The sequence below is a fragment of the Eleginops maclovinus genome, chromosome 15 (genome assembly GCF_036324505.1).
Source record: "Eleginops maclovinus isolate JMC-PN-2008 ecotype Puerto Natales chromosome 15, JC_Emac_rtc_rv5, whole genome shotgun sequence".
Taxonomy (NCBI): domain Eukaryota; kingdom Metazoa; phylum Chordata; class Actinopteri; order Perciformes; family Eleginopidae; genus Eleginops; species Eleginops maclovinus.
Genome location: NC_086363.1, coordinates 12,883,406 through 12,908,590, shown reverse-complemented (window position 1 = coordinate 12,908,590; position 25,185 = coordinate 12,883,406). Strand labels below are relative to the sequence as shown.

Genomic DNA, 25,185 nt, shown 5'->3' with positions numbered 1-25,185 from the left:
TTCAAGTAACCTAATACAATTATTTAAAATCTGTTTACATAAAACATTTAATTAAAGTCAACATTTGAGGTTTTTTCAACTACACAAAAAAATGTGATTTATCCATTAGTTTAGAAGCACCTTCTGATGTTTAGTCACCCTACCTTATTCACAGATACCCAGGTGGTTAGTGAAAAGGTGCTGGTGAGAAAATGACACTTGATACATTGGAGTCCACCCCCCCTCCCCCCATTTGCTAAATGCTAATACAGCAATTTTAAAGAAGGAGCTTGGGTTCCAGTGTTCCATTTAATTTGGCATACAATCTACTGTCCCTACTTCCTGACTCATTCCTTCAGACCTGACCTCACTGCAGGTCTTAACAGGCTTAATGAATATCCCTTTGTGTGTAAAACTAGCTTTTTCTGACTATAAAACTGTTTGTTAAAAGAAAATCAATCAGTGACATTCCTAGAAAGTGTCATTTTTGCAAACTTATGTCGCCTACTCATTTATTTCCCCGGGCCATTATCTGAAACTGCCAATTTTTTCCAACACATAGACCCCTGCTCATTCTTAAGGCTTATAGCACTGAGGGAGTATATTAATCATTCATAGCCGCATTGCTAGGTAAACAAAACTCAGGGTCAATATATGGAGGCATGCAGACGAGGGAATTGCATCACCGAGAACATGATTAAAGCAGGGGCTAACCGAGGCAATGGGATTTTCTCTCAATTCATTGAATTCCTATCAAGTGGGAACGATTTCCCTGAGGATGCAAGATAAATGTAGTTGTTTTCCAAGCTTTCACTGTAGAGTTTTGATTGCTCTCCAAAAGGCCATAAAGGTTGGCTGGGTTTGTATATAATGAATAAATGTGGTGGACAGTGAAGATACTTTGGAGACAGATAACAATGTAAAAGTGTGTGTATTATTGTTGATGTGATGATTTTATGTAAAGCATCTCACTTTAAGCAACAATCCTGATTGATGCCGCAGCTCAGCATTGACTGGTGTAGCTCAGGCGGGATCAGACAGTCAGTCAGCACCCGTCATGTTCTGAGTGACACCCTGACAGACTGATCGGGCCTTTCCGGCCTGCTGATCACACCCTCCAGCTCTTCCTTGCCCCCTGATGCAATTGCCTGATCGGTTCTAATGGCTGTGAGTGCTCGTGTTTCTTCAAAAAGTGAGTCATAAATTATAGAGGAGCAGTTTTACTCCCCACTTGGAATATCAAATATATATGAAGTAGTAGGTTGAAGTGGTAGGCATACACAGGAAAAGAGAGAGAAACAGGATTCATATATAAAGTGTTGCCCTTTTGATTAAGTGAATACTTTTATTTATGCAAGATCACAGTATGGTTATGAGGAGTTCTCAAACTCTCCATTTTCTGAGCAATACTGCCCCCTGTTGGCCCCTACAACCCAGACATGCTCCAAATTATAAATAAGTCTAAAGGTAGTAAATACACTCACAAAAACACTCTGTATCAAGTACAATTCCTGCATTAAAATGGTAGGTGAAAGTATGTAAGAAGAATCAGGAAAATGCATATAAAGTATGAAAAGTTAAAATATCCAATGCAGAAATACATGACTGTGACTATAATACTGCTATCATGTTTTTATTGTATTAATCTTACTTTCATATGTTTTTATCCTGTTATATTAAGGTTAAAGCCCTTTAATCCCCCTTTATTAAAGACCCTACACAGCCTCACAGGTGGTTAGATGTCTGATTAGGCCTTCTCAGGACTGTACCAACTGTTTGATTGGGACCTACCATTATCCTGTCAGCTTTATCAAATCTTACACTTACTTACCTTTCTACCAATATGAGTATCGGTGACCTTCAGTAATTCCCAGTACAGTTACAGGTCTAATCAACCAGAATAATTGTAACCACCTGTGTGAGTGTGCAGGGTCTTAATACATGGACTTTGGTTTAACCCCTCATGTAATTCCGGCATTGCTAAAGACTGGCAGTCTAATTAGCAGATAACTGGAAACACCTGTGTGGCAGGGCCTTTAATAACTGACTCATTTCCATTCACTTAATTCCTAATAGAGGTGCAATCATGCCAGGGCATGACTCGCAAAAGGGAGAGTTCACCCTAAAATAAAACATAATATAATATATCTTGTCATCTGTATTGCAATTGACTGATCTAGATGTTTGATGGAAGGTTACAAAATGTATTTCTATAAAGACAGTGTAGTTGTTTACATCCAGGTCTGATTTTGGTAAAGAGACATTGCCTTTCCAATGTATTTTTTCGCAGCCTTGAGCACTGCTACACAAATGCTTACATGTACTTGCATCATATTTAAGAGAAGGCATTTCTATGAGTAAACAGTGCATTTAAAAGAGTTCTTAACCAACTGGAATTAGTGAAAACACCGTGAGCGTGCAGGGCCTTTGGTTTTATTCCTCATGTCATTTCTAGCACTGCTCCCATGCTGAGGCTTAATTAGCTGATAACTAACAACACCTGTGGCAGGCCTTTAGTAATCCAATCAAATGAAACAACTGACTCATTTTCCTTCCCTACTAAGGAGGGTAAATGTGATCATGTCAGGACACGGCCAGCCAGACCTCATTTAATAACATATAAGTCGTATGCTGATCTGTTTCGTGTTCCAGGAGCTAGGTCAGGGAGGTCCAAACTACGACACGGGGGCCAACTGCGGCCCTTTGTTCATTTTGAAATGGCAAATTCTAAAAGTATAATTGAATATGGCCCACACCTGAAACTTCTCCTTGTCTTTATTGTGCTTCTTAAATATATTTGTAAAAATATATCTCACAGTATTCATGTGGTAGTAAGTGTAGTTTTTCAAATAATTCAGTCAATCTAAGTCGATAAAAACAGCCAAATAATTTATTTACATAGTAAGGTGTAATTATACCCTTCCTATTTCCCCTTATTATAAGCCATCTTAGACTTCTGTTTTAAGGACTGAGCTGCCAACACTTTTGGCAACAAAATAAATGGAAAGCTGTGATGGCTGTTTTCTTTTCTTAAAGCATGTTCAAGAATCAAGCACCATTTACCTACATCTGTAATAAATACTAAGTTACTATTTTTAAAACCAGACTGAAAACGTATCTTTTGACCCCTGCTTTTGATTGAGCTGTTCATATGTCTCACTGCATTCATGTATTATTCTTATCTCCTTATCTTTGCTTTTTAATGCCTGTTTTTAAATGCCATTTTTATAATGGGTTCGTGCTGCATTTGCTTTTCAATCTTGTTTATTTTATTTTGTAAAGCACTTTGAATTGCTTAGTGCTGAAAAGTGCTATATAAATAATCTTGCCTTGCCTTACAACTGATTGATTTTGCTAACCTATACCTCACCTCTCATCAGGGGCCCAGACCTTTGTAAATGTTTCTGTATGCGGCCCTCAGTGAAAAAAGTTTGGACACCCCTGATTGAGGTCCTAATAAATACTTTGAACAAAATACAGCATTTTCATGAAGTACATTTTCTTATACTTTATGCAGGGGTGTCCAAACTACGGCCCGGGGGCCAAATGCGGCCCACTGGCCATTTTTAAACGGCCCTCAGCAAATTCAAAAAGTATAATGGAATATGATTAAAATGAACAGATTAAATGAAAACTGCTTGTGTTACATTGTACTTTTTAAATACATATGTCAACAGATATTACACTGTAGTAGTCATATGTCCGTAAGTCCACCTTTCAAATAAATTCTGTCAGTAAAGAACATTTTCTAACAAATCTAAGTTAATAAGAAAAAAGAAATAGACCCTTCATATTTCCTCTTATTATGAGCAATCTGAGGCTCCTGTTTTAAGGGATGAGCTGCCAACAAAATAAATGAAACCTAAAATTCACCTACATTTTATTGATTTTGCTAACTTAAATTATGAGGCGATATACCTCAGCTCAATTGAGTGGCCCAACCCTTCGTATGTTTTTCCGTATGTGGCCCTAAGTGAAAAAAGTTTGGGCACCCCTGCTTTATAGGCATTTTAGAAATGTCACCCTTCAACAATCTCTCAAGTAATAAAAGCTGAGTAATATAAGTATAGTAAAAACCTTCAAATGCTGGCACACACTGGGTGAATCCCTTGCTACTCAATAATTGAGGTGCTACTTTTATGAATGGACGCCAGCCAAGTGATACGAGTCAGTGTTTGGTCAGCAGGAAACGTATTAAACTCATGTTGTGTCTGCCGAGCCTGACCTCTGGCCTCATGTGGAGGGAAGCATGACGGTGTATCCCCAACTAATGAAGACATTTCTACATGAAGACATCGATTCATGCGGTGAGTACACACACACACACATACACACTTAATAAAATGACACAAATGGAACATGTAATCTGTCAAAGCTGTTTTAATAGGCGTCACATGGAGGAAAAGGCTCCCACTGTTAATATCCTCAGTCTTCCTATGTGGAAAAAAAAAACACGCTCACCTCAAGCACTCCCACCATCGTCAAGTGCTCACGTTAGTCAGTTGGTATTCAACACAGTGTCAAATGTTTGTTCACAAGTTCAGCATCAGTTCAGTAATTATTACTCACAAAAGCAGGACTCACAGATGGCAGCCCTGTCTGCAGAACATGGTTTTCAGTCTTATTTGTTAGTTAAAGTGAATTCACACACATGTTGATGGATGGGACTAGTGAGGGGGAAGTATGCCAGCGTTAGTCTTCCTGTGGTTTTACCTGAGCTCGGAGTGATGGCTGAATTAGACCGCTGCGTCTGCGCCTACCTGCCTAATGTTGTAAAAGTAATCTGCAGCGACAGGCTAGCTAGCATTCAGCACTACCTGTTAGATAAGAGGATTCCATAGATGTCTCCTATACCAAACGTTTCATTAATAAAAATACACCTGAATTCTCTTTATATGTACAACAGAAAAGAAACACCTGCATATTCAAGATTCATTTTAATATTAGGTATAGATCTTCTGTATTAGAAATATCACTATTTTCTGAAATGAGGATCTAATGTAATAATGATAATTTCACCCATAAATCATTGAAGTACAATATTTACATATAATACAGAGCCCATTTAATCTGAAACAATATTAAAATAAATGTTTAATAGATACAAAGGTTTTTTTTTTATTCTATTTATATTTCAACCTTGTCAAGGAGTCCTTACACACTCCAAAAATGTAAAGCCATTCTCCTCTAACAAACTATTAAGTGCAAACAATTTTTTTCCATATAAAAAACTATGATTGCAGCATCCAGCGTTGAGACAGAGGGCAATAACAAGCCACCCCCCCACTCCCCCCAAGTGCTTCCAAATCTGTCTTCAAAATATTATGCTTACACCGTCATGAATTCAAAATGGGGGGGGGGGGGGGGGGGGGGAGAGAGAAAGAAAGAAAATCTGTGCAAATACACTTTAAAGTGTGATACCACTGATTAAAATAATTGGAAAGGAAGTCAAATAAAGTCTTTCCAACAGGTGTCAAGACTGGGGCTGCACCAGAGATCGCCCAGGAAGTGAAAACTGAAAGAGACTTCCCTTATCTTATTCCCTTTATCGGATGACATTTGAAGAAACAAAATATAGGAACGTTTTCCGAATTATGCCCATATAAAAAGGTAAGGTTGAGGCATCACCACAATGCTTACAGCATGTCTAGTCTTTAGAGATCTACAGGCACAAAGGATTGGGTACTAGAGTTTTTTTCAGACTAGACACGACTTGATATGACCGTAGATGGAACAATGAGCCAGTCAATCCCTCCTGTAAAACCTCCTGGACGATTTAAAGCTTGCCATCTCACTTCCAGTAGCCCCTTCTGTTATGCCCGGACTAAAAAGGAGGGGCGTCGAGTTTCTCACTCTGGCTTGGCCAACATCTAAACATGATCAGTAACACAAAGAGAGCATCTGGGTGGGTTTTGCCGTGATGAAAATGAAGGTTACACTGGAGGTCGTGTGGTGTGTGACAGTGTGTGAAGAAGCGCTGCAGGGCCTTGGCCACGGTCATCCCCGTCTCTGTTGCATGGAGCTGTCATTAGCAGCGCCAGCACTGGGGCTATACTACTGTTCCACTGGGGGAGTTGGCTGCGTTGTTTTGAGATGATAGCAATCCCTGCGGAGAGACAGATAACACACATTGATAACAAACAACAGTGTTACTTGAATGTATTCAAAGAGGCTAGAAGAATAGTGAGGTTAACTGTCGGAGAGGATGTGCTATTAACCATCGAAAAAGCTGAGGTGGTGGGGTGAGGGGGGTTTAGTGTAAATCTTGCATGAAATAACCAAAAACCTTTGTCTGCACACAGTTAATGAAAAGAAAACAGCCTGTGCTCGAGACAGTGTAAGTTGAGAGGTGTCACATGACAGTATCCTCGAGAGGCCTGTCACTCACCACTTTCCCGGGCCTAGCCCATGTGCAAACGAAACCCTCCTGACAGGCTGTTACCAGACAGTCCTCAAGGAAGATTAACACAGTGAGTCTCTCGTGAGCGATCTTCTTGCACACCAGCGGCTCGAGCAGCGGCAAGTCCTCCATGCGCGGGCACAGCGTGGTGCCCAGAGTCTTAGCTGCTTCCGCTTTTGCCGTCCGTGTGGAGCTGAGCTGGTTGAGCTTGTCGCTGCTCTTGCTGCTGATGTGACCCATGCTGTGGTTCCGCTTGTGGTCCTTCTCGTGGCGCTCCTTGCGCGAGTCGTGTAGCGACAGCGTTGCGAACTTGCTGACGCCGGTGGCAATGAACGCGCTGTCGATGATGCTGTTGCCCTTTGGGGTGGGGGTGGTGGTGGTGGTAGTGGTGCTGCTGTTGCTGCTGCTGCCCGTGTGACTGTTAGGGGTGCTGCCCCCCGTCGGGTTGGAGGAGTGTGGCAAGCTGTTGGACCGAGGCAGGGTGCTGGGGAGGGAGTTAGGGTTGGGGGTTCCGCTGGTGCTACTATTGCTCGAATTGTCTTTCCCATTGGTGCCACTGGGAGTGGTGGCGGATACAGTAGTCGTCGTGGTCGTGGTCGTAGTAGTCGTTGTGGAAGTAGTTTGTCCAGTGGCAGGAGGGCTCGTGGCACTCATAACATTAGTGTGAGTCCTAGTGCGGGACAAAGGGAGGTGAGGGAAGAGAATGTCCTCTGTTAGGTCCCACAGACACAGCTGGGTGTCCTGGCCCACCGAGCCGAACCTGTAGGTGACGCTCACAGGCCTACTGTCCGTTGAGTTTCTCTTGGAGAGCCGAGAATGAGCGCTGTTAGCCCGGTCTCTGCCCGCGCCAAAGTGGATCTGCTCATGGAACTCCTCGTCGCTGCCGCTGAACTCAGCAGGAGGGTCACCGTCCTCCACGCTGGTGGTGCAGTGGTCAAACGCCACCACACTCACCCACGATTTGTGGCCGTGCCCCCGCGCAATCACTCTGCAGTCCGAGAATGACCACACCGTCACCAGGTCGTCCTCCCCTCCTGCCACGATATACCGTCCGTCTGGGCTCCAGCACACACACAGTAAGCCACCGAAGTAGCTCTTCATTGTCCCGTGGAGCTCCGCGGCGTCGAAGCCAAACACCCGCAGGAAGCCATCCTGGCTCGCACACGCCAGAAACTTGCCGTCAGGGGAAAAGGCAAACTCGTTGAGCGCCCCTTCGCCGACCGTCCAGCGCAGCAGTGGGTTGCGAGCCGACTTGCTCTTGCAGGTATGCACTGCATAGTTTTCCCCCTGCTTCAGGAGCTGGTAGTGAGGCGCCGTGGTGCCGCAGGTGTTCTCCACGTTGTACAAATACATGCTGCCGCTGGAGTGGGCCACCAGGAACAAGCTCTCCGAACCAGGAACCCATCGTACACACGTTACTCGGGACTTGTCTATAAGTCTCTGGGGGGAGACGGACACAGAAACAGAAAGAGGAAATAAGACACTGGTTATTCCATTATTTCAAACTGAAAGTTAGGGATCCATCCTGAGCAACAGAACATCAGACGCTGACTGGAACTAAGTTTATATTAAACAAATTAAGATCACCTCTGACTGAACTTTGAATCAATCAAATCTTTAAGCTTACAGCAGGCACTACATTTAGAGTGAATTGTTTTGCCCTCCTCTAAAACGTCATATGTAGAACAGTAATGCAGCTATTTTATAAAAAAGGGCCTGAGCAGACATGCCGCTCCACCAAATAAATCTGACATTTTCTTTTTCTTAAATCTTAGTTGGTTAGTTAAGAACCACATCGATGTTGGTCTTGGAAAACCCATCATCAATCTTCCCCTCAACAGTCAACAAATAATGCCACCTCCAATCGGCAGTAGAACCCACCTCCTCATTGAAGAGCTTGCTGGTCTCCTTCTTTATCGGGTCGATAAGCTGCACCTGGCCGGCAGAGAAACCCACCAGCAGCGAGACACTCTCCGCCGTGGCTGTGATGGGGTTGAAGTCGTGACATGTGGGCTGCGTTCCTTTGTATATCCTCTTGTCTATGGGTTTACTAAGATCGGCCGCCTAGAGCAAAGACAAATACACACATGAGTAAGACACAGTTTCAAAGATTTTGACACTGCTTAAAAAAGACAAGCTACCATTTTGTTCATCATTTATAGTTCAGACACTCTCCTTCAAGGTGACCTCTAATACTTCACAACTGGGCGAAAAAGTTTACCCCCGACTTCAACTCCAAAGATTTCTTGTACAAGAAGGTTGACATATAATCTATTTATATAGTGCAGTCGCAGTAAAGAAGTGACATGACATTCTCTCAAACACCACAACTTATCCCGGATCAGGACGTCAGAAATGGGATCAATTCAAGTCAAAGACCCTTAAATCTCTCAATACTTGCTGGGACAAATATCGCAAGAGCATTGTTGGCTGCCATCACCTCTTTGTTGACGTCTACTAAGTGCCAACCGAATGTTCGTAATGCATGATGATAATGAGTTGTGACACATGTAAAGTCATTATCCAAAAATAGAGAGGAAGACCAGCACAGAAAGACCTTAGAGGTAAAGCTTGAATCTTGTAAGATTTAATCAATTTAACAATCATTACCATCAAAACGGACCTTATTCTATACTGGAAAAATGTCAAACTGTTTCATTATTGTAGGAAAACAGGAAGTTAAGACAATTCTGTAATGAGTCTAAAAGGAAAATAATCATTTAGACGCTGCTCTCTCTCGGCACCTTTTTTCCTGCAATGAAAAGGAGAAGGAGACTAAACTTAGGGGATGTATTTAAAAAGCTGTTGTCAAGGACATGCTATTCTAAATAAAGGAACATAATAAATAAAGGGTGTTTCCTGTTGGCTACCAAAATATTTTGCACAATCATAACACTTAGACTAGTCTACTGGCTGGACGTTCGACATTTTTGTAGGTCAACGCAGTGAGGGAAGAATACATTTTAAGAATAAGAAAGCATGACACACCATAAAAAATTATATAAAATAGACGAAGGAATAGATATGCAAAGTTTCTCCATTTTGGATGAATGGGTGGGCCACACATTAATGTTGACAACTTGTTTGTGTCTTTCATCAGACATCTCTCGATGCTATCAGAGTGGCAATAAAGGCTTAGATATTGGAGACCATGCCACATCTATATTCAAATGCAGGTCATTCAGTCAATTGCAAGGGAGGGAGGCAACATAAGAATCAGTCACAGTGATTTCTTCAGTAAAAATTACTCAAGTAAGAATTTGTTAAGTGGAGAACAGCCCTAATAAATACTACTTCCCTTGTCTGTTTATACTGGGCTGAAAGACTGGGAGAGACCACTAAGTACACATGAATTGTAGAAATAGCAGCAGCTGAGTTCTCATAGGGAGAATAGACTGCCATTGTTAGATTGCGTATTCTGTAGCTGCTTCAGGGACAATCACTGGCTGTCACAGTCCCCATCCCTGCTAAACAAGCCCAAACGTGGCTTGCTGCAATGACATCATCACTGTGTGTAACCAAACAGTGGATCATATTACATCACATCCAAATCCTGACAGTAAAGTGAACACATCCTTACATCACGAATAACAAACACCCCTCAGCACCACTCCGATAGCTAACAATGTGAGCAGTTAGTTCAGTAATAGATGTACCAAAGTTGACCCTGCTGGTGAGCACTGTTGACAACTTGCCACCCCTTCCCCATTTAAAGCACGAAGATAAACAAACACATTATAAGACACGACATGACAAGCACTTTCTCAAGCTATCCACTGTGATGGAACATCTCATGTCACAGCACATCACTGACTGAAAACTTAAAACAACCAGCCGACTGTGAAGCGTTCACAAGTCTCGTCGAAGCAACAACAACTACTGTGGCGATGTTAGCTAAGAATGCTAATTAGCTCCTAACTTAGCTAGGTCTGCTACATGGCCTTGTCTTGACAAGCTGCGCACTTCAATGACAGAAGCTAGGAGAGTTGACAGCCGGGGTGCAACACGTTTCAAGATGCCATATCAATGGGCTGCTCCTGGACAGTGCGGGCTTCATTGCTGCAGTCTATATTGTTTACCTTTCTCACGCCTTTGTAGATATAAAAGTAGAGTTCCCGGCCCACATTGAAACAGATCCTGTCGCCGTTGCCGGACTGGTCGTTTACATTGACGAAGGAGACCTTGACGGGATTGGAGCCCTGCGAGTTGAAAGGCACCCTGTTCGGGCGGCTGTATTCGGAGTGAGTGAGGAGTTTGTAGACGCCTTCTCGGGTGGTGAATTGAGTTTTAATTTCGTTCATCTCCTTCCCTCCTCCCTCCGCCGCCATCTTGGAAATTGGCGTTCATCCTTGTCCGATCCCCGGATGTTAGCGACAGCGCATGCGTCGCAGCGTTGAAGTTCTGCAGCCATGCGTACGGAGAAGATAGTCATGTGAGACAAAACTAGAAAAATAAACATAGTGTATAAAACCCCAATGAATATATAACTCAATTTAATGCTGTTTCCTTCTAAAAAAAATAGAAAAACAACTAAAACTAAGCTGTAATTATACAATAGGATAGGCTACATAATCACCTATAAGGCAGTAAGGCAGTATAGTATTTCTATAAAATATGTAATATATATTTATATAAAGTCACAAGTTAATAGAATAAATATAAGTATAAGATGAGATTCACAATAAGTGCATTTTAAAGATGAGACTGTATTTAGTTGATACCATCAACTAATAATAATAACATATAATATATATTATTCTGAAATGGGCCAATCTGCATAATGAGTACTTTTACTTTTGGTACTTTAAGTGTATTTTAATGCTAATACTTTTCTACTTTTACTTGAGTAACATTTTGATTGCAGAGCTTTTACTTGAAACAGAGTATTCCTACACTCTGGTACGAAGTACAAGATCTGAGTACTTTCTCCACGTCTGATTAAATGTTGTTTTTCTCTTTACCAAGGGAAGCAGCAGCAAAACAATTGTCGTTCTTTGTATGATCAAAATATAGAAAAAACAATTGTTTAGTGTAATTAAAATAACAAAATCCATGTGTTCAGACACAGTAAGCTCTTATGGATGGCACCCAGACTGTCTTTTTCATGGCTCAGATAAAACGTGCATTCACTTACAGTTTTATTCTAACAGTCTATTTAACCTACAGGGAATCTGGCTCCCTCCTTCAGAGAATATCTTCTTAAGTAGTTGTGACTGTTCTTAAAATTTCTCAGTAAAATTCAGCCTCTATGTAGTGAGGATATATTTATTTTATATAACAGATCGGTGGCAAGCGTTTTACACTGCCATCCTCTGGTCGGCTGATGTCACTAACACCCTGGACCAGAAAATTCTAGGTCTTCTACGAGGTTTTATTGACTGTAAAGTACTACATAAGAAAACTTGGTGTGTGAGTTTATTTATTGCAAATGTTACAGGGGTAATAGCAGCCAAATTATAGTCTGCCCCTTTTTACCTTCTATAGCCAAGCTTTGCAAATTTGCCAATTATAACTATGTGTAATTTGAATAATTTCTTACAATATACAAAACATTTCTAAATGGTACTGTCACTAGTCATAAGGCACACATGTCAAAGTTCAAGGACAGAGACTACATTGCTACAATGTTTTTACCCTAATTCCACCTCATGTTGCCCTGGACGTCATGACAAGGCCTGTTAATTATCCCCAAAACATTAAAAGTCGCAACTGTGGCCAATAAACTCTGAAACTTGTTCATGTTAAGATGTCCGATTCTGTTTAGTCCATAAGATGCAGCTGAAAGAAATAATACTTTTTCTATCAAACATCTATACTAGAGTTTATTCATATGAACTTTGTTAATACATCACATCTATTTATATACGCTCACAAATAATATCTTAAACAAATCATTTTAATGTCTATCTCGACTTGTGTGAGAAACCTCTGAGATTCCCCCCAATCTCGCAAGCCAAAAAGAGGAATGGGCCTGCTCTCCATAAGGGGCCCTAAAGTGTGTGTGTGTGTGTGTGTGTGTGTGTGTGTGTGTGTGTGTGTGTGTGTGTGTGTGTGTGTGTGTGTGTGTGTGTGTGTGTGTGTGTGTGTGTGTGTGTGTGTGTGTGTGTGTGTGTGTGTGTGTGTGTGTGTGAGGCACTATGACAGCAGCTGATAGCAAAAGGCCTGGACAGCTGTGATGCTAGCAGGGGGGGTATGGGGCCTAAGAGTTAGACAAGCTATCAGGGCCACTCTGAATGTGATTGACAGGCACTGCTTGTGACTCCGCAGCCCTATAAGGGCACATAAACTTTAGGGCTCTTGTGTCTCACTCACAACCCCCTTCCAGGCCTTTCCAAAACACCCCCCTTAATGTAGTGAACACATTTTCTGGAAGCTTCTGAATGGGAGCTTCGAGAAACCACCCCTTAAGTATAAAAAGACACCGGCCTGTCGTGGGGGCTGCATAGATTCACTTGGACACACCAAGGGAGATTTAACTGCCCAGGAGAGGAGCAGCGAAGCACACTTGGAGCTCTTCAATAATTTGAAGACAATCTCAGCGATACATTTGACAAAGTTTCATCAATAAGCGGCTGTAGGAATACATTTTATTCAAGGTAAGACTGAAACATATCAAATTAAATACAGCTATGTTTTTTTTCATTGAAGTTTATATTTTCAAAAACAATTGCAAAGTTAAAATGTAAATTGTATTACATTTTACCGGTTGATTAAAGGAGAGCACAGTAAAAACAGCAAAAATACTTGAAGGAAAATGATCAATGATATGATAAAATTGTGCAAATATATCCAAAAGAACACTCATTAGTATATCAGATATTTTTTTGTGTGGCAGAATAGCACATGTACCATCACTATTCTAGTGGGATTGTAATTTGCAGGGAACACATGGCAAGCAGGGTGACCCTAGAGTGTGAGAGCAATGGCGGATGAGCATGGAGACATGCTGGCACAAAGAGCAGACACAGCAGCTTCACATGTAAAATACATTACAGTAGTACGATTTTTGTTTGAATCGAATCAAACTAACTTTTGCTAGGTCTATTTTCACCTTTGTAATAATGGATCGAAGAGATCATACTATAAGACAATTTCATTTCTCATTTGTAATAAATAGCTGAGCTGAATAATAGATCATTTATGTTCTACATTTGTAGAAGTTGTAGAACATCAATGTAGAACAGATGTCGTTTTCTTACATCTTTGGATTTCTAGGTGCTATATCTCCCTTTAACATAAAGGTGTTGAATGATGCAGCAGGAAGCCTTTGGGGGCTGGGCAAGGCCTCAGAACTCCACCCATGTAGCAAATGGCAACTTTGATTGACAGATGGAACATGTGTTCATCTACCATCTGCAACAGTTAACCACTCATGCCATGAGGCTGGAGGTGGTTGGGGGGATGGGGGGTGGGGGCGGGGGTTGGGGTTCAATATAACAGCAGGAAGTAAGATACTTAACACATACATTACAATCATATTTTAGATCAATTGATCATGTTTAAGATTAAGAAGCATATTTATAAATGCAGAATAACTCAATGTTATATGTGGCTCTTTTAGATGCCTGCTGCTGGAAACGTCGTGGAGGAGGATGTGGAGACCTTTGCTTTCCAGGCTGAGATTGCTCAGCTTATGTCTCTTATCATCAACACCTTCTACTCAAACAAAGAGATCTTCCTTAGAGAGCTCATCTCCAATTCCTCAGATGTAAGTAAAGTCAGCCCTTTTATGCGTTTATTATTTAAAATGTTAATGACCCTCACATGTTAGCAAGCATCACTATTTAACAATGTTATCCATTTAGGCCCTGGACAAAATCAGATATGAAAGCTTGACAGACCCCACCAAACTTGAGTCTTGCAAAGAACTGAAAATCGAAGTGAGACCCGACCTGCACGCTCGCACGCTTACCCTGATTGACACTGGTATCGGCATGACCAAGGCTGACCTGATCAACAACCTGGGCACAATCGCCAAGTCTGGTACCAAGGCTTTCATGGAAGCTCTGCAAGCTGGAGCCGACATCTCCATGATCGGTCAGTTTGGTGTGGGTTTCTACTCTGCATACCTTGTGGCTGAGAGGGTGACAGTCATTACCAAGCACAACGATGACGAGCAGTACATCTGGGAGTCTGCAGCTGGAGGCTCATTCACAGTTAAAGTGGACACTGGCAAGTTCCCTTTTAAATATAATGTGATATATTCAATAATTTGCATGATAATTACATTTTGACTCATAACCCAGTTCTCATCATTGATTTTTATTGCTACTTCTAGGAGAGTCCATTGGCAGAGGCACAAGAGTGATCCTTTACCTCAAAGAAGATCAGACAGAATACTGTGAGGAGAAGCGCGTCAAGGAAGTTGTGAAGAAGCACTCACAGTTCATTGGCTACCCTATTACACTTTTTGTAAGTTCTAACTTCCTTTACCAAGAATATGAATTTTCGACCTAAAACTACTATGAAAAACCTATGATATTTACACGCACAAACAAATTCCTAAACCACAACTCTTTCCAAATATCCAAGGTGGAGAAGACAAGGGAGAAGGAAGTGGACCTTGAGGCGGGAGAAAAAGAAGAGGAGGTTGACAAAGATGCCGCTGAGGATAAGGACAAACCTAAGATTGAGGATGTAGGCTCCGATGAGGATGAGGACACAAAGGAGAGCAAGAACAAGAGGAAGAAGAAGGTCAAGGAGAAGTACATTGATGTCCAGGAGCTGAACAAGACCAAGCCAATCTGGACCCGTAACCCTGATGACATCACCAATGATGAGTATGGAGAGTTCTACAAGAGTCTCACCAACGACTGGGAGGATCACCTCGCTGTCAAGGTAAGCCCGGTTTACTGATGATAAAGTTGCCAAAAAGTATCAACAAACAAACAATTTTTATAATCACTTATATTGATACATTTTAAGCTAATCATACTTCATTCTTGTCTCTTGCAGCATTTCTCGGTGGAGGGTCAGCTCGAGTTCCGTGCCTTGCTCTTCATCCCCAGAAGAGCTTCATTCGACCTCTTTGAGAACAAGAAGAAGAAGAACAACATCAAGCTGTACGTGCGCAGGGTCTTCATCATGGACAACTGTGATGAGCTCATCCCAGAGTACCTCAGTAAGTAAAATAGCTTACATCACAAATCATTCAAATAGTAATGGCTTCAGAATTATGCACTCTAGCTCCCATAAGTCTTAATTGTTTGTAAGATTATTGTGCTTTTGTTACATTACATTTTTGTGGCTTTGGAAGGCTAAGCAATCTCTTTTCTATTCAGATTTCATCAAGGGTGTGGTGGACTCTGAGGATCTGCCCCTGAACATTTCCAGAGAGATGCTGCAGCAGAGCAAGATCCTGAAGGTCATCCGTAAAAACCTGGTCAAGAAATGCATGGATCTCTTCACTGAACTCTCCGAGGACAAGGACAACTACAAAAAGTACTACGAGCAGTTCTCCAAGAACATCAAGGTAGGAATTTATGATTTTAACGATAACCCATGTGACAGAACATTTGAATTTTCCATGTTTTATGTTAAACATTAATATTAACACATCACTTTTCTGTTGTAGCTTGGCATCATGAAGACTCTCAGAACAGGAAGAAGCTGTCTGACCTGCTGCGCTACTACACCTCAGCCTCTGGAGAGGAGATGGTTTCCCTTAAAGACTATGTGTCCCGCATGAAGGAGAACCAGAAACACATCTACTACATCACTGGTTGGTTTTCAACTGACTTATTTTTTCATATTGGTGTGTTTAAAGTAATTTAACGATTACCATATTGATTCTATAAATGTATTTTACCTTTACAGGTGAGACCAAAGACCAGGTGGCTAACTCTGCCTTTGTGGAGCGCCTCCGCAAAGCCGGCCTTGAGGTTATTTACATGATTGAGCCCATCGATGAGTACTGTGTCCAGCAACTGAAGGAGTATGATGGCAAGAACCTGATTTCAGTCACCAAGGAAGGCCTGGAGCTGCCAGAGGATGAGGCAGACCTGAAGAAGCAGGAGGAGCTGAAAAACAAATTTGAAAACATTTGCAAGATCATGAAGGACATTCTCGACAAGAAGATTGAAAAGGTGAGGGAAATGGCTGAAAAATGTCTTCTATTTAGATTTAGCTTTACAATTGTGCTATAATATTAAATGTTGTTTGATCATGACAATAATACAACTTTTAATTTATAACAGGTCACAGTGTCAAACCGCCTGGTGTCTTCCCCCTGCTGCATTGTCACAAGCACCTACGGCTGGACAGCCAACATGGAGAGGATCATGAAGTCTCAGGCCCTGAGAGATAACTCCACCATGGGCTACATGACAGCTAAGAAGCATCTTGAGATCAACCCTTTGCATCCAATCGTTGAAACCCTGAGGGAGAAGGCAGAAGCCGACAAGAACGATAAGGCCGTGAAGGATCTGGTCATCCTCCTTTACGAGACCTCCCTGCTGTCTTCAGGATTCACATTGGAGGACCCACAGACACATGCCAACCGCATCTACAGAATGATCAAGCTGGGTCTCGGTAGGTTTATTTCTCTATGACAACGGACATTACAGAGATATGTCTTTTACATATTATTGTGGCTGTGGTTACTAATACATGCATTGTCATTCACAGGCATTGATGATGATGATTCTGCAGTTGAAGACATCATTCAGCCTGCTGATGAAGATATGCCAGTCTTGGAAGGAGATGATGACACATCAAGAATGGAGGAAGTTGACTAAAAACGCTTAAGAGAATCGTTCCTGTTTTCTGAATTATTATTTTTGTACTATTGCCTCAAATAGACATGTCAATCTAACACAAATCTCATTTCTTGAACAGTATTAACTAGTCCCTTCAAGTTAATTAATGGAATGAATGAAGGCCACAGTGTGGCTTTGTCTACATTGTATCAGCTGCTTCTATAACTACTGACGCCCATTAAGAGTAATATAAAGTCATTGTACATTTGACTTATGTCTCTTTTTGTAACATTTTTTATGAAATGCATTCAAATTTGTAATAAAAATATTAAAAAATAAGAACTGCAATCTTGGTTACTGAATAAAGCATGCTGTTTGTCATCACATTGTCTAATCGTAAAATGTTCAATAGGTCGGTAAGTAAATTAACTATCAAGTTTATCTTGTAATTTTTTTCAATGTTCTGGAATTTTCAGTAAGCACTGCATGGTCCATTCTAGTTATTCTGCCCCCGCAATCCTTCCTTAGATCCCCTCCTTTAGTCCAACCCCCTTCAGCCATAAATGGACAGAGGCGAGGACACACATCATGATTGACAGCACACATAGCCAATCAGCTGCCAACAACGAGCTGTAGAGAGGAAGATTCCAGATGGTTCTCGAGGCTCAGGTTAGGATTTCTCGAACAGTCGAAGAGGATATAAAAGCTGCACGGGGAACCCGTCGGCAGTTCACATCTCGCTACTCAATAACGAAGTCTACACAATCTACACAGGAGTCTTCGATACAGGACCAAGGTAAATTATTGAAATATTTCCTTACTGTTATTAAAAAAAATAACAACGAGATTCTAACTGGCAAAATGTAATATATCACTTTGACATTCATGGTTAATGTAAGCTTAGTTATTATATAGATAACTGTTGTCCATCGATACTGATATTGTAGAAAAGACAATGTCAAAATATTCTGACATGCCTTGATTTTAAATGGTGATAAAACTAAATCTAGTTCATGTGCATTAGTTTTATTTACAGTTTATAACAATACTCGTTTTTTGCACACGTCCAAACTTTTCCCAATACTATCTTTGCAACCATTCTTCCAGCATGACATTACCTGTGCATTTGACTGGGAGACAGCAGCCACATGATGCATATGGGGTGCACCTGTCAGGCAGTAATTATGTTAATAAGGGGCACAAATTCGAGACCAAATTTCCTGAGCCGAGAGTTTTTCCTCAGATTTCCTCAGTTACAGTGCGGTACTTTACAGATCCTCATCAGATTGCCATGAGGAGGGGCCTTCGACTCTTATGGAAATTGCTAGAGTTCTCTTCCTCTTTTGGTACCTTCTAGAAACTTGCAACTCACCTGGGGAACCGGAAGGGGGAGCCATTTTAACTGATGCATATAAGTAATCCTAGCCACGTGCTCCTCTGATGAACCAATACAGAATTGTATCTATTGAAATACTAAAATGATAGTTTAATTACACTGTTACTATGTATTTACATTAAACAGTTCTTTCCTGCTATTCAGCTGTGGAAACAAATGAATTAAATATCTCCACAGTTTTGGATTTGATCAAATCTGCTGAGTTAAATGACCTTTCTTACTCTCTCAATATTTACTTTTTTATTGTGTTTGCAGGAAATTAAATATTATCCAAATTGTGTATAGACATAAGCTTGTGGATTTAGTGTCACTTGCCAAAGATGGATTATAGGCAGGTGGAGCGCTAAGCAGAGCTGGACAGTCTGTCACCCCCCCCCCTCGCCCCCCCCCCCATCCCCCTGCACACTACTGTTGCGTTTGTCATGTTACCTCTGATTACTGATGTATACTGAACTTATCATTTGGTCTGTGTTTTGTTACTGGCTAAGACTGACAATGTTATTGGATAGGCTACTCATTAACTGTAATAAATGCTGATAATTGCATCAGAGGTTTTGATTCCCCTCTGAGGTAATGAGAGAAACTAGAATTTTGTGGTGGTTTTGATTCATCTTTTGAGTGTACGGCGTAACTCAAACTACTGGCACATTACACATAGGTTGATTGGCAGTGCTTGTACTGTAATAGGTGTGACAGTCTAGTGACTCACTGAGCTGCAGACAATCTACAGACCAATGAAAATGTTTTGAGCGCACACAGGGCTAACGTGTCTAAAAGAATAATGAAGAGTCGTAAAGAAGTGTCAAACATCACCTCAATGGGCAATGCATTAATTTTTCTAATTCAAATAATTATGTAGGCCTTCCTTAAGGGACACAGACGATGCCAGCGGATCATAGCTAGCATTTGTCCTCTGTGTTCATGTGTAATCCATGATATGTGCATGCTCTAAATATAGATATTTGTTCCCTCTGCTTAGATGCCTGAATCACACGACCAACCAATGGAGGAGGAGGTTGAGACGTTTGCATTCCAGGCTGAGATCGCTCAGCTGATGTCCTTGATCATCAACACTTTCTACTCCAACAAAGAGATCTTCCTTAGAGAGCTTATCTCCAACTCCTCAGATGTAAGTGTGCCATGGTATTAGGCTAAAGGCGTTTACTTTTAATCTGATGTTGTGTCAAAGATGTTGTAGCTTATTTCCCAAATTCCTGAATAATAGGAAGTTGTTTCTATCAACACTTTTAACTCGTGGCTATTTGTCTTCCCCCAGGCCCTGGACAAAATCCGCTATGAGAGTCTCACTGACCCCAGCAAGCTTGATAGTGGCAAGGACCTAAAAATTGAACTAATTCCCAACAAAGAGGAACGCACGCTTACTTTGATTGACACTGGTATCGGCATGACCAAGGCCGACCTGATCAACAACCTGGGCACAATCGCCAAGTCTGGTACCAAGGCTTTCATGGAGGCTCTGCAAGCTGGAGCCGACATCTCCATGATCGGTCAGTTTGGTGTGGGTTTCTACTCTGCATACCTTGTGGCTGAGAGGGTGACAGTCATTACCAAGCACAACGATGACGAGCAGTACATCTGGGAATCCTCTGCTGGAGGATCATTCACAGTTAAAGTGGACAACTGTAAGTATAATAAAGGCCCTCACTTTGCTGCTATAAACAATTAATTTTTAATCGATAAAGGGGTACGTATAGGAGGTTACATGCATTGACTCATCTTTTTTTCTATATAGCTGAGCCCATGGGGCGTGGCACTAAGGTGATTCTGCACTTAAAAGAAGACCAGATCGAATACATAGAGGAGCGACGAGTCAAGGAGATTGTGAAAAAGCACTCGCAGTTCATTGGCTATCCGATCACACTCTTTGTAAGTCCTCATTTCACTTGTTTAATGAAATATATCACATTAAATAGCCCGATTGACTGAGTTCTATTTGAATTCAGGTGGAGAAAGAGCGTGACAAGGAGGTGAGTGACGACGAGGACGAAGAGGAAAAGGGGAAAGACAAGGATGAGGAAGAAGAAGAGGAGAAGGACGAGGACAAACCTGAGATTGAGGACGTCGGGTCTGACGAAGAGCACGACCACGACAAGTGTTCAGACAAAAAGAAGAAGAAGAAGAAGATCAAGGAGAAATACATTGACCAGGAAGAGCTGAACAAGACCAAACCCCTGTGGACGCGGAACCCTGACGACATCAATAATGAGGAGTATGGAGAGTTCTACAAGAGCCTCACCAACGACTGGGAAGACCACCTTGCTGTCAAAGTAAGCCCCAAATTATTCTTCATTATATGTAATAAAGGTAGTTGGATCTAACTCGAATACTGACCTAATGGATCGTCTTTCTCACAGCACTTTTCAGTCGAGGGTCAGCTGGAATTCCGCGCCCTGCTCTTTGTGCCTCGCCGCGCTCCCTTCGACCTCTTTGAGAACAAGAAGAAGAAGAACAACATCAAGCTGTACGTGCGCAGGGTCTTCATCATGGACAACTGCGATGAGGTTATCCCAGAGTACCTCAGTGAGTATTACCTCAAGCCAGGAATTACCAGCGTATACACTTCATAAATCACATGATCAGCTTATATCGTTAAAATAACAAATAGAAATTTGACTATATGGCTGACGAAGATGTCTTTATCCATCCTATCAGATTTTATCAGGGGTGTGGTGGACTCTGAGGATCTGCCCCTGAACATTTCCAGAGAGATGCTGCAGCAGAGCAAGATCCTGAAAGTGATCCGTAAAAATCTGGTCAAGAAGTGCCTGGAGCTCTTCACTGAACTCGCAGAGGACAAGGAAAACTACAAGAAGTACTACGAGCAGTTCTCCAAGAACATCAAGGTTAGTGTTCTCACCTTGCACCAAGCAAGCCGTTAAGTGTTCCTAATCTTGTCGCATTTAAACTGTTGGCAGCCACCTCGTGTTAAACCCTTGCACCTTGGTTTGATACTTTGTTAATGTCCGCACAAATCCTTCCAAATGTACTCTTAAATATCCACAGGTTAGCATGTTTATAGAGTGCAAAGCTGGACAAACACCTCCTGAATTGTGGAGAACTATTCCCATTTGCTACTCAGACCTTCTAACATGTTAGCCACCTGTCTGATCCTTTGGCCATACTGTCCTAATGAAAAGCTGCTTTAAGTCTGGAGTGGGGCTCCTTAATGACATTGTCTGTTTGAACAGTGGCACTTTATTGATTGTTATTTCTTGGGGACAAATAACAGTGTATCTACATGTTTAATACTGATGTAGTTATTTCATTTTTTAACCAGAATTTAACACTTTTAATTAATAAAGGATCTACTGATGAATCTTTACTTTGAAATGCATGTTACTGACATGTTTTATTTGTATTGCAGCTTGGCATCCATGAGGATTCTCAAAACAAAAAGAGGCTGTCTGAGCTGCTGCGATACTACACATCAGCTTCTGGAGATGAGCTGGTGTCCCTGAAGGACTACGTCACACGTATGAAGGAAAACCAGAAACACATCTACTACATCACTGGTGAGGACACTTGTCATCCATATACATTAAGATTAAACATGGTTTTGGAACGGGTGAACTGAGTTGTGCTAAAAATCTAAATGCGTTTTGTATTTCAGGTGAGACCAAAGACCAGGTGGCTAACTCTGCCTTTGTGGAGCGCCTCCGCAAAGCCGGCCTCGAGGTTATTTACATGATCGAGCCCATCGACGAGTACTGTGTCCAGCAGCTGAAGGAGTTTGAGGGCAAGAACCTGGTTTCAGTCACCAAGGAAGGCCTGGAGCTGCCAGAGGACGAGGATGAGAAGAAGAAGCAGGAGGAGAAGAACGCTCAGTTTGAGAGTTTGTGCAAGATAATGAAAGATATCTTGGAGAAGAAAGTGGAGAAGGTGAGAGGATTTATAAACGATACAGCCTTAAATCATTAGGGGTTGTATAATGTGTTATGTATTGACCACTGTGCAATTCAGGCTGACACTAACTGATGTTCATTTTTGTCGACATCCGCAGGTCACAGTGTCAAACCGCCTGGTGTCTTCCCCCTGCTGCATCGTCACAAGCACGTACGGCTGGACGGCTAACATGGAGAGGATCATGAAGGCCCAGGCTCTTAGGGACAACTCCACCATGGGCTACATGGCAGCTAAAAAACACCTAGAGATCAACCCTGACCACGCCATCGTGGAAACCCTGAGGCAGAAGGCAGAGGTTGATAAGAATGACAAGTCTGTGAAGGATCTGGTCATCCTGCTCTTTGAAACTGCACTGCTCTCTTCTGGATTCACCTTGGAGGATCCCCAGACCCACTCCAATCGCATCTACAGAATGATCAAGCTCGGTCTCGGTGAGTAGCAATGCTAACGGACATTATATGAACAGTAACCTGGCTTCTTTGACTCATCCTGTTTTTCCTTTTCCTGTTTTAGGTATTGACGAAGATGATATGACACCAGATGAAGTCACCTCTGCACCCACTGAGGACATGCCCGCTCTCGAAGGGGACGAGGATGACACATCCAGGATGGAGGAAGTGGACTAGGCCTGGTGCTGTGGCCCCTTAGCTCTCAGAAGTAGTGTTATGTAAAATGTAAAGTTTAATGTTGTAAATGAGCCTGGGATTGCTCTCCCCTCAACACCTTTTTCACAGGGTTCTCCCCTTGGTATGACCAGATTCAGATTCACTCCTCATAGGACTTGATTTTTTAAGTTGTCACTTTTTTTAACTTGAGTTTTCAATGCATTCATTTTTGTTGTATTTATTGACATTCCAATTTAATTTGTCTCCTTACTTTTATTGTAAATATACCAACAATGTAACGGTTATTTGAAAGGGGTTCGACCCATAAATAAAGGTTCGATATCTTGACTACCATGTTTTGTCATCCTTACTGACACTTTGAAAAGTTTATAGCATGGTGGAAGCGTAAAGGCAATAATTCACAAAGACACGGCTAATGAAAGGACATTGTATAAATTCAGTTAAATCATAGTTAAATGAAATAAGAATTGTGCATGGGAATCACAACACATGGACTGTAGCAATAGTTACAAGCGACCTTTCAATGTGACCTTTGTGAAATGTGTAATGCCATACATACAAACTGAATCAAAAAACTCCTAAAGAGGAGAAATATAATTAATTTAGAAGACGTAGTCACTTAGGCTGTCATAGCATGAATAAGCACAGGTGTTCCTAATTACCATACCGAGGGCTCGGCTCTACTCACCTGTTTCTTAATTAATGTAATTATTTACACCTGTGGTTTTCTCTGTTTAACACAGGGGTGTCCAAACAGGGGAAACTGTGGCCCATTGTCCGTTTTAAAATGGCCCTCAGCAAATTCTAACCATATAATGGAATACCCCACACCTGAAACTTGTGCTTGTCTTATCTTGTAGTTCTTGAATATAAATGTTAAAACACATTACACAGTATTAATTTGTGAATAAGCGTAGTTTTTCAAATAAATTCACTCAATCTTAGTTGATAATAAAAGCCCAATAACTTATTTACATAATATTATGTTTTAAGGAATGAGCTGCAAACACAACAACATAAATGAAACCCAATAGAGAGCTGGGATGTAGGCTCTGTATTCAATTATTTATCATAATTGATCTACAACTGAATGATTTGCTAACTTATAACCTAACTTATGAGGCAATATAGGTTACCTGTAGTGAGAGGCCCAGCCCTTCGTATGTTTTTCTGTATGTGACCCTCAGTGAAAAAACTTTGGACACCCCTGATTTAATATGTCTCAAGGGAATAGGACTACTACAGAAAAGGGGGCATAGAAACCTATTGACAGAAACGGTAAATAAATATTGGATTTTTGGGGATAACAGGAATTTATTCATAACATTTAGTGAGCCATCGTAGGACCGTCAAATTCCAGTAGATGGCAGCAATAAAACACTAAAGGAATCCAGCTGCTGCATGCAAAGAAGGATCAGCGGCTCTGCCAAGCTGTTCAAATATTCTAGAAACTGGCTAACAAGCTAGAGGAAAATAGAAGTTGGATAAAAGGCGATTGTTGTTTCTTGCATTGTCGATTATTTTAAACATGCTGTACTTTAATGAAAGAACACACGAAAGGACGTACAAGCGACGAGGCAACCATGTACAAAGAAGCTCTCGCCTACAAAGGTATGTTACCTTGCACTTGCTTTTAATTAAAAAAAAATGTTTTTAATTAGTATTTTTTGGGTCTATAGATGTGTATTTTCTTACTTATTTTGTGCAATCTATCAGTTTTATGTATTCTGTCTGGTATAAAAGACTCAAATAGCTAGCAACATGGGCTAAGAAGCATGGACCAGAGAACATCTTTGCTGAACAATCAAAGCAATATATCATATAAGGTACATATATATATGTTTTGTTTATAACATTGGTAATCACAATTGAATTATGATGCAAAATCTATGTCGATAGTTCAGAGCAAAAGAGCGAACACATAAACATACAAACTATTGGATAAGAATAAGATCTGAAAGTGACGGAGGAGATGGGACCAGTCAAGCAAGTTTTATGGCAGCCATCGATGCATTAAAAAGAACATGTCATAAACGGTACATACAAAAACACCATGTATCCTGCTGTCAAGTGTCGTACAGCATAATCGTCACCGACCACCACCGACAGGGAGCTCCCACTGCTCCGCAATGCTCAGCTTGTCATTCTCTGACGTCAGTGTCA

General features: G+C 41.4%; 3 protein-coding genes across 3 annotated transcripts; 2 read left to right on the top strand and 1 right to left on the bottom strand.

Annotated features, from left to right (window-relative positions):
• Positions 1 to 4,341: 4,341 nt before the first annotated feature.
• Positions 4,342 to 10,744, bottom strand: wdr20b (WD repeat domain 20b). The gene is made up of 4 exons (XM_063902246.1): positions 10,459 to 10,744; positions 8,261 to 8,443; positions 6,368 to 7,819; positions 4,342 to 6,085 (listed from the first exon to the last, which is right to left on the bottom strand). The coding sequence occupies exons 1-4, from the start codon at positions 10,705 to 10,707 to the stop codon at positions 6,029 to 6,031; spliced, it is 1,941 nt and encodes a 646-aa protein (XP_063758316.1). The 5' UTR covers positions 10,708 to 10,744; the 3' UTR covers positions 4,342 to 6,028.
• A 1,987-nt stretch (positions 10,745 to 12,731) lies between these two features.
• hsp90aa1.1 (heat shock protein 90, alpha (cytosolic), class A member 1, tandem duplicate 1) lies at positions 12,732 to 17,418 on the top strand. Its single transcript, XM_063901928.1, has 11 exons — positions 12,732 to 12,975; positions 13,941 to 14,087; positions 14,185 to 14,551; positions 14,658 to 14,791; positions 14,912 to 15,217; positions 15,335 to 15,500; positions 15,661 to 15,859; positions 15,961 to 16,100; positions 16,196 to 16,464; positions 16,576 to 16,909; positions 17,006 to 17,418. The coding sequence occupies exons 2-11, from the start codon at positions 13,941 to 13,943 to the stop codon at positions 17,113 to 17,115; spliced, it is 2,172 nt and encodes a 723-aa protein (XP_063757998.1). The 5' UTR covers positions 12,732 to 12,975; the 3' UTR covers positions 17,116 to 17,418.
• Positions 17,419 to 17,665: 247 nt separating this feature from the next.
• Positions 17,666 to 23,349, top strand: hsp90aa1.2 (heat shock protein 90, alpha (cytosolic), class A member 1, tandem duplicate 2). The gene is made up of 11 exons (XM_063901439.1): positions 17,666 to 17,872; positions 19,452 to 19,601; positions 19,749 to 20,115; positions 20,226 to 20,359; positions 20,437 to 20,760; positions 20,848 to 21,013; positions 21,146 to 21,336; positions 21,858 to 22,005; positions 22,104 to 22,372; positions 22,494 to 22,827; positions 22,910 to 23,349. Exons 2-11 carry the CDS (start codon positions 19,452 to 19,454, stop codon positions 23,020 to 23,022), a joined length of 2,196 nt encoding a protein of 731 aa, XP_063757509.1. The 5' UTR covers positions 17,666 to 17,872; the 3' UTR covers positions 23,023 to 23,349.
• Positions 23,350 to 25,185: the final 1,836 nt, after the last annotated feature.

Bases quoted from the DNA above. Each gene is read 5' to 3' on its own strand.
- wdr20b (XM_063902246.1), bottom strand. From the start codon at position 10,707: ATGGCGGCGGAGGGAGGAGGGAAGGAGATGAACGAAATTAAAACTCAA. The intron at 8,444-10,458 runs GTAAACAATATA...TCTTTGCTCTAG, and splicing joins TCTACAAAGGCGTGAGAAAG to GCGGCCGATCTTAGTAAACC. The intron at 7,820-8,260 runs GTGGGTTCTACT...GTCTCCCCCCAG, and splicing joins GCAAGCTCTTCAATGAGGAG to AGACTTATAGACAAGTCCCG.
- hsp90aa1.1 (XM_063901928.1), top strand. From the start codon at position 13,941: ATGCCTGCTGCTGGAAACGTCGTGGAGGAGGATGTGGAGACCTTTGCT. The intron at 14,088-14,184 runs GTAAGTAAAGTC...TTATCCATTTAG, and splicing joins TCATCTCCAATTCCTCAGAT to GCCCTGGACAAAATCAGATA. The intron at 16,910-17,005 runs GTAGGTTTATTT...TGTCATTCACAG, and splicing joins AATGATCAAGCTGGGTCTCG to GCATTGATGATGATGATTCT.
- hsp90aa1.2 (XM_063901439.1), top strand. From the start codon at position 19,452: ATGCCTGAATCACACGACCAACCAATGGAGGAGGAGGTTGAGACGTTT. The intron at 20,360-20,436 runs GTAAGTCCTCAT...ATTTGAATTCAG, and splicing joins GCTATCCGATCACACTCTTT to GTGGAGAAAGAGCGTGACAA. The intron at 21,337-21,857 runs GTTAGTGTTCTC...TTTGTATTGCAG, and splicing joins AGTTCTCCAAGAACATCAAG to CTTGGCATCCATGAGGATTC.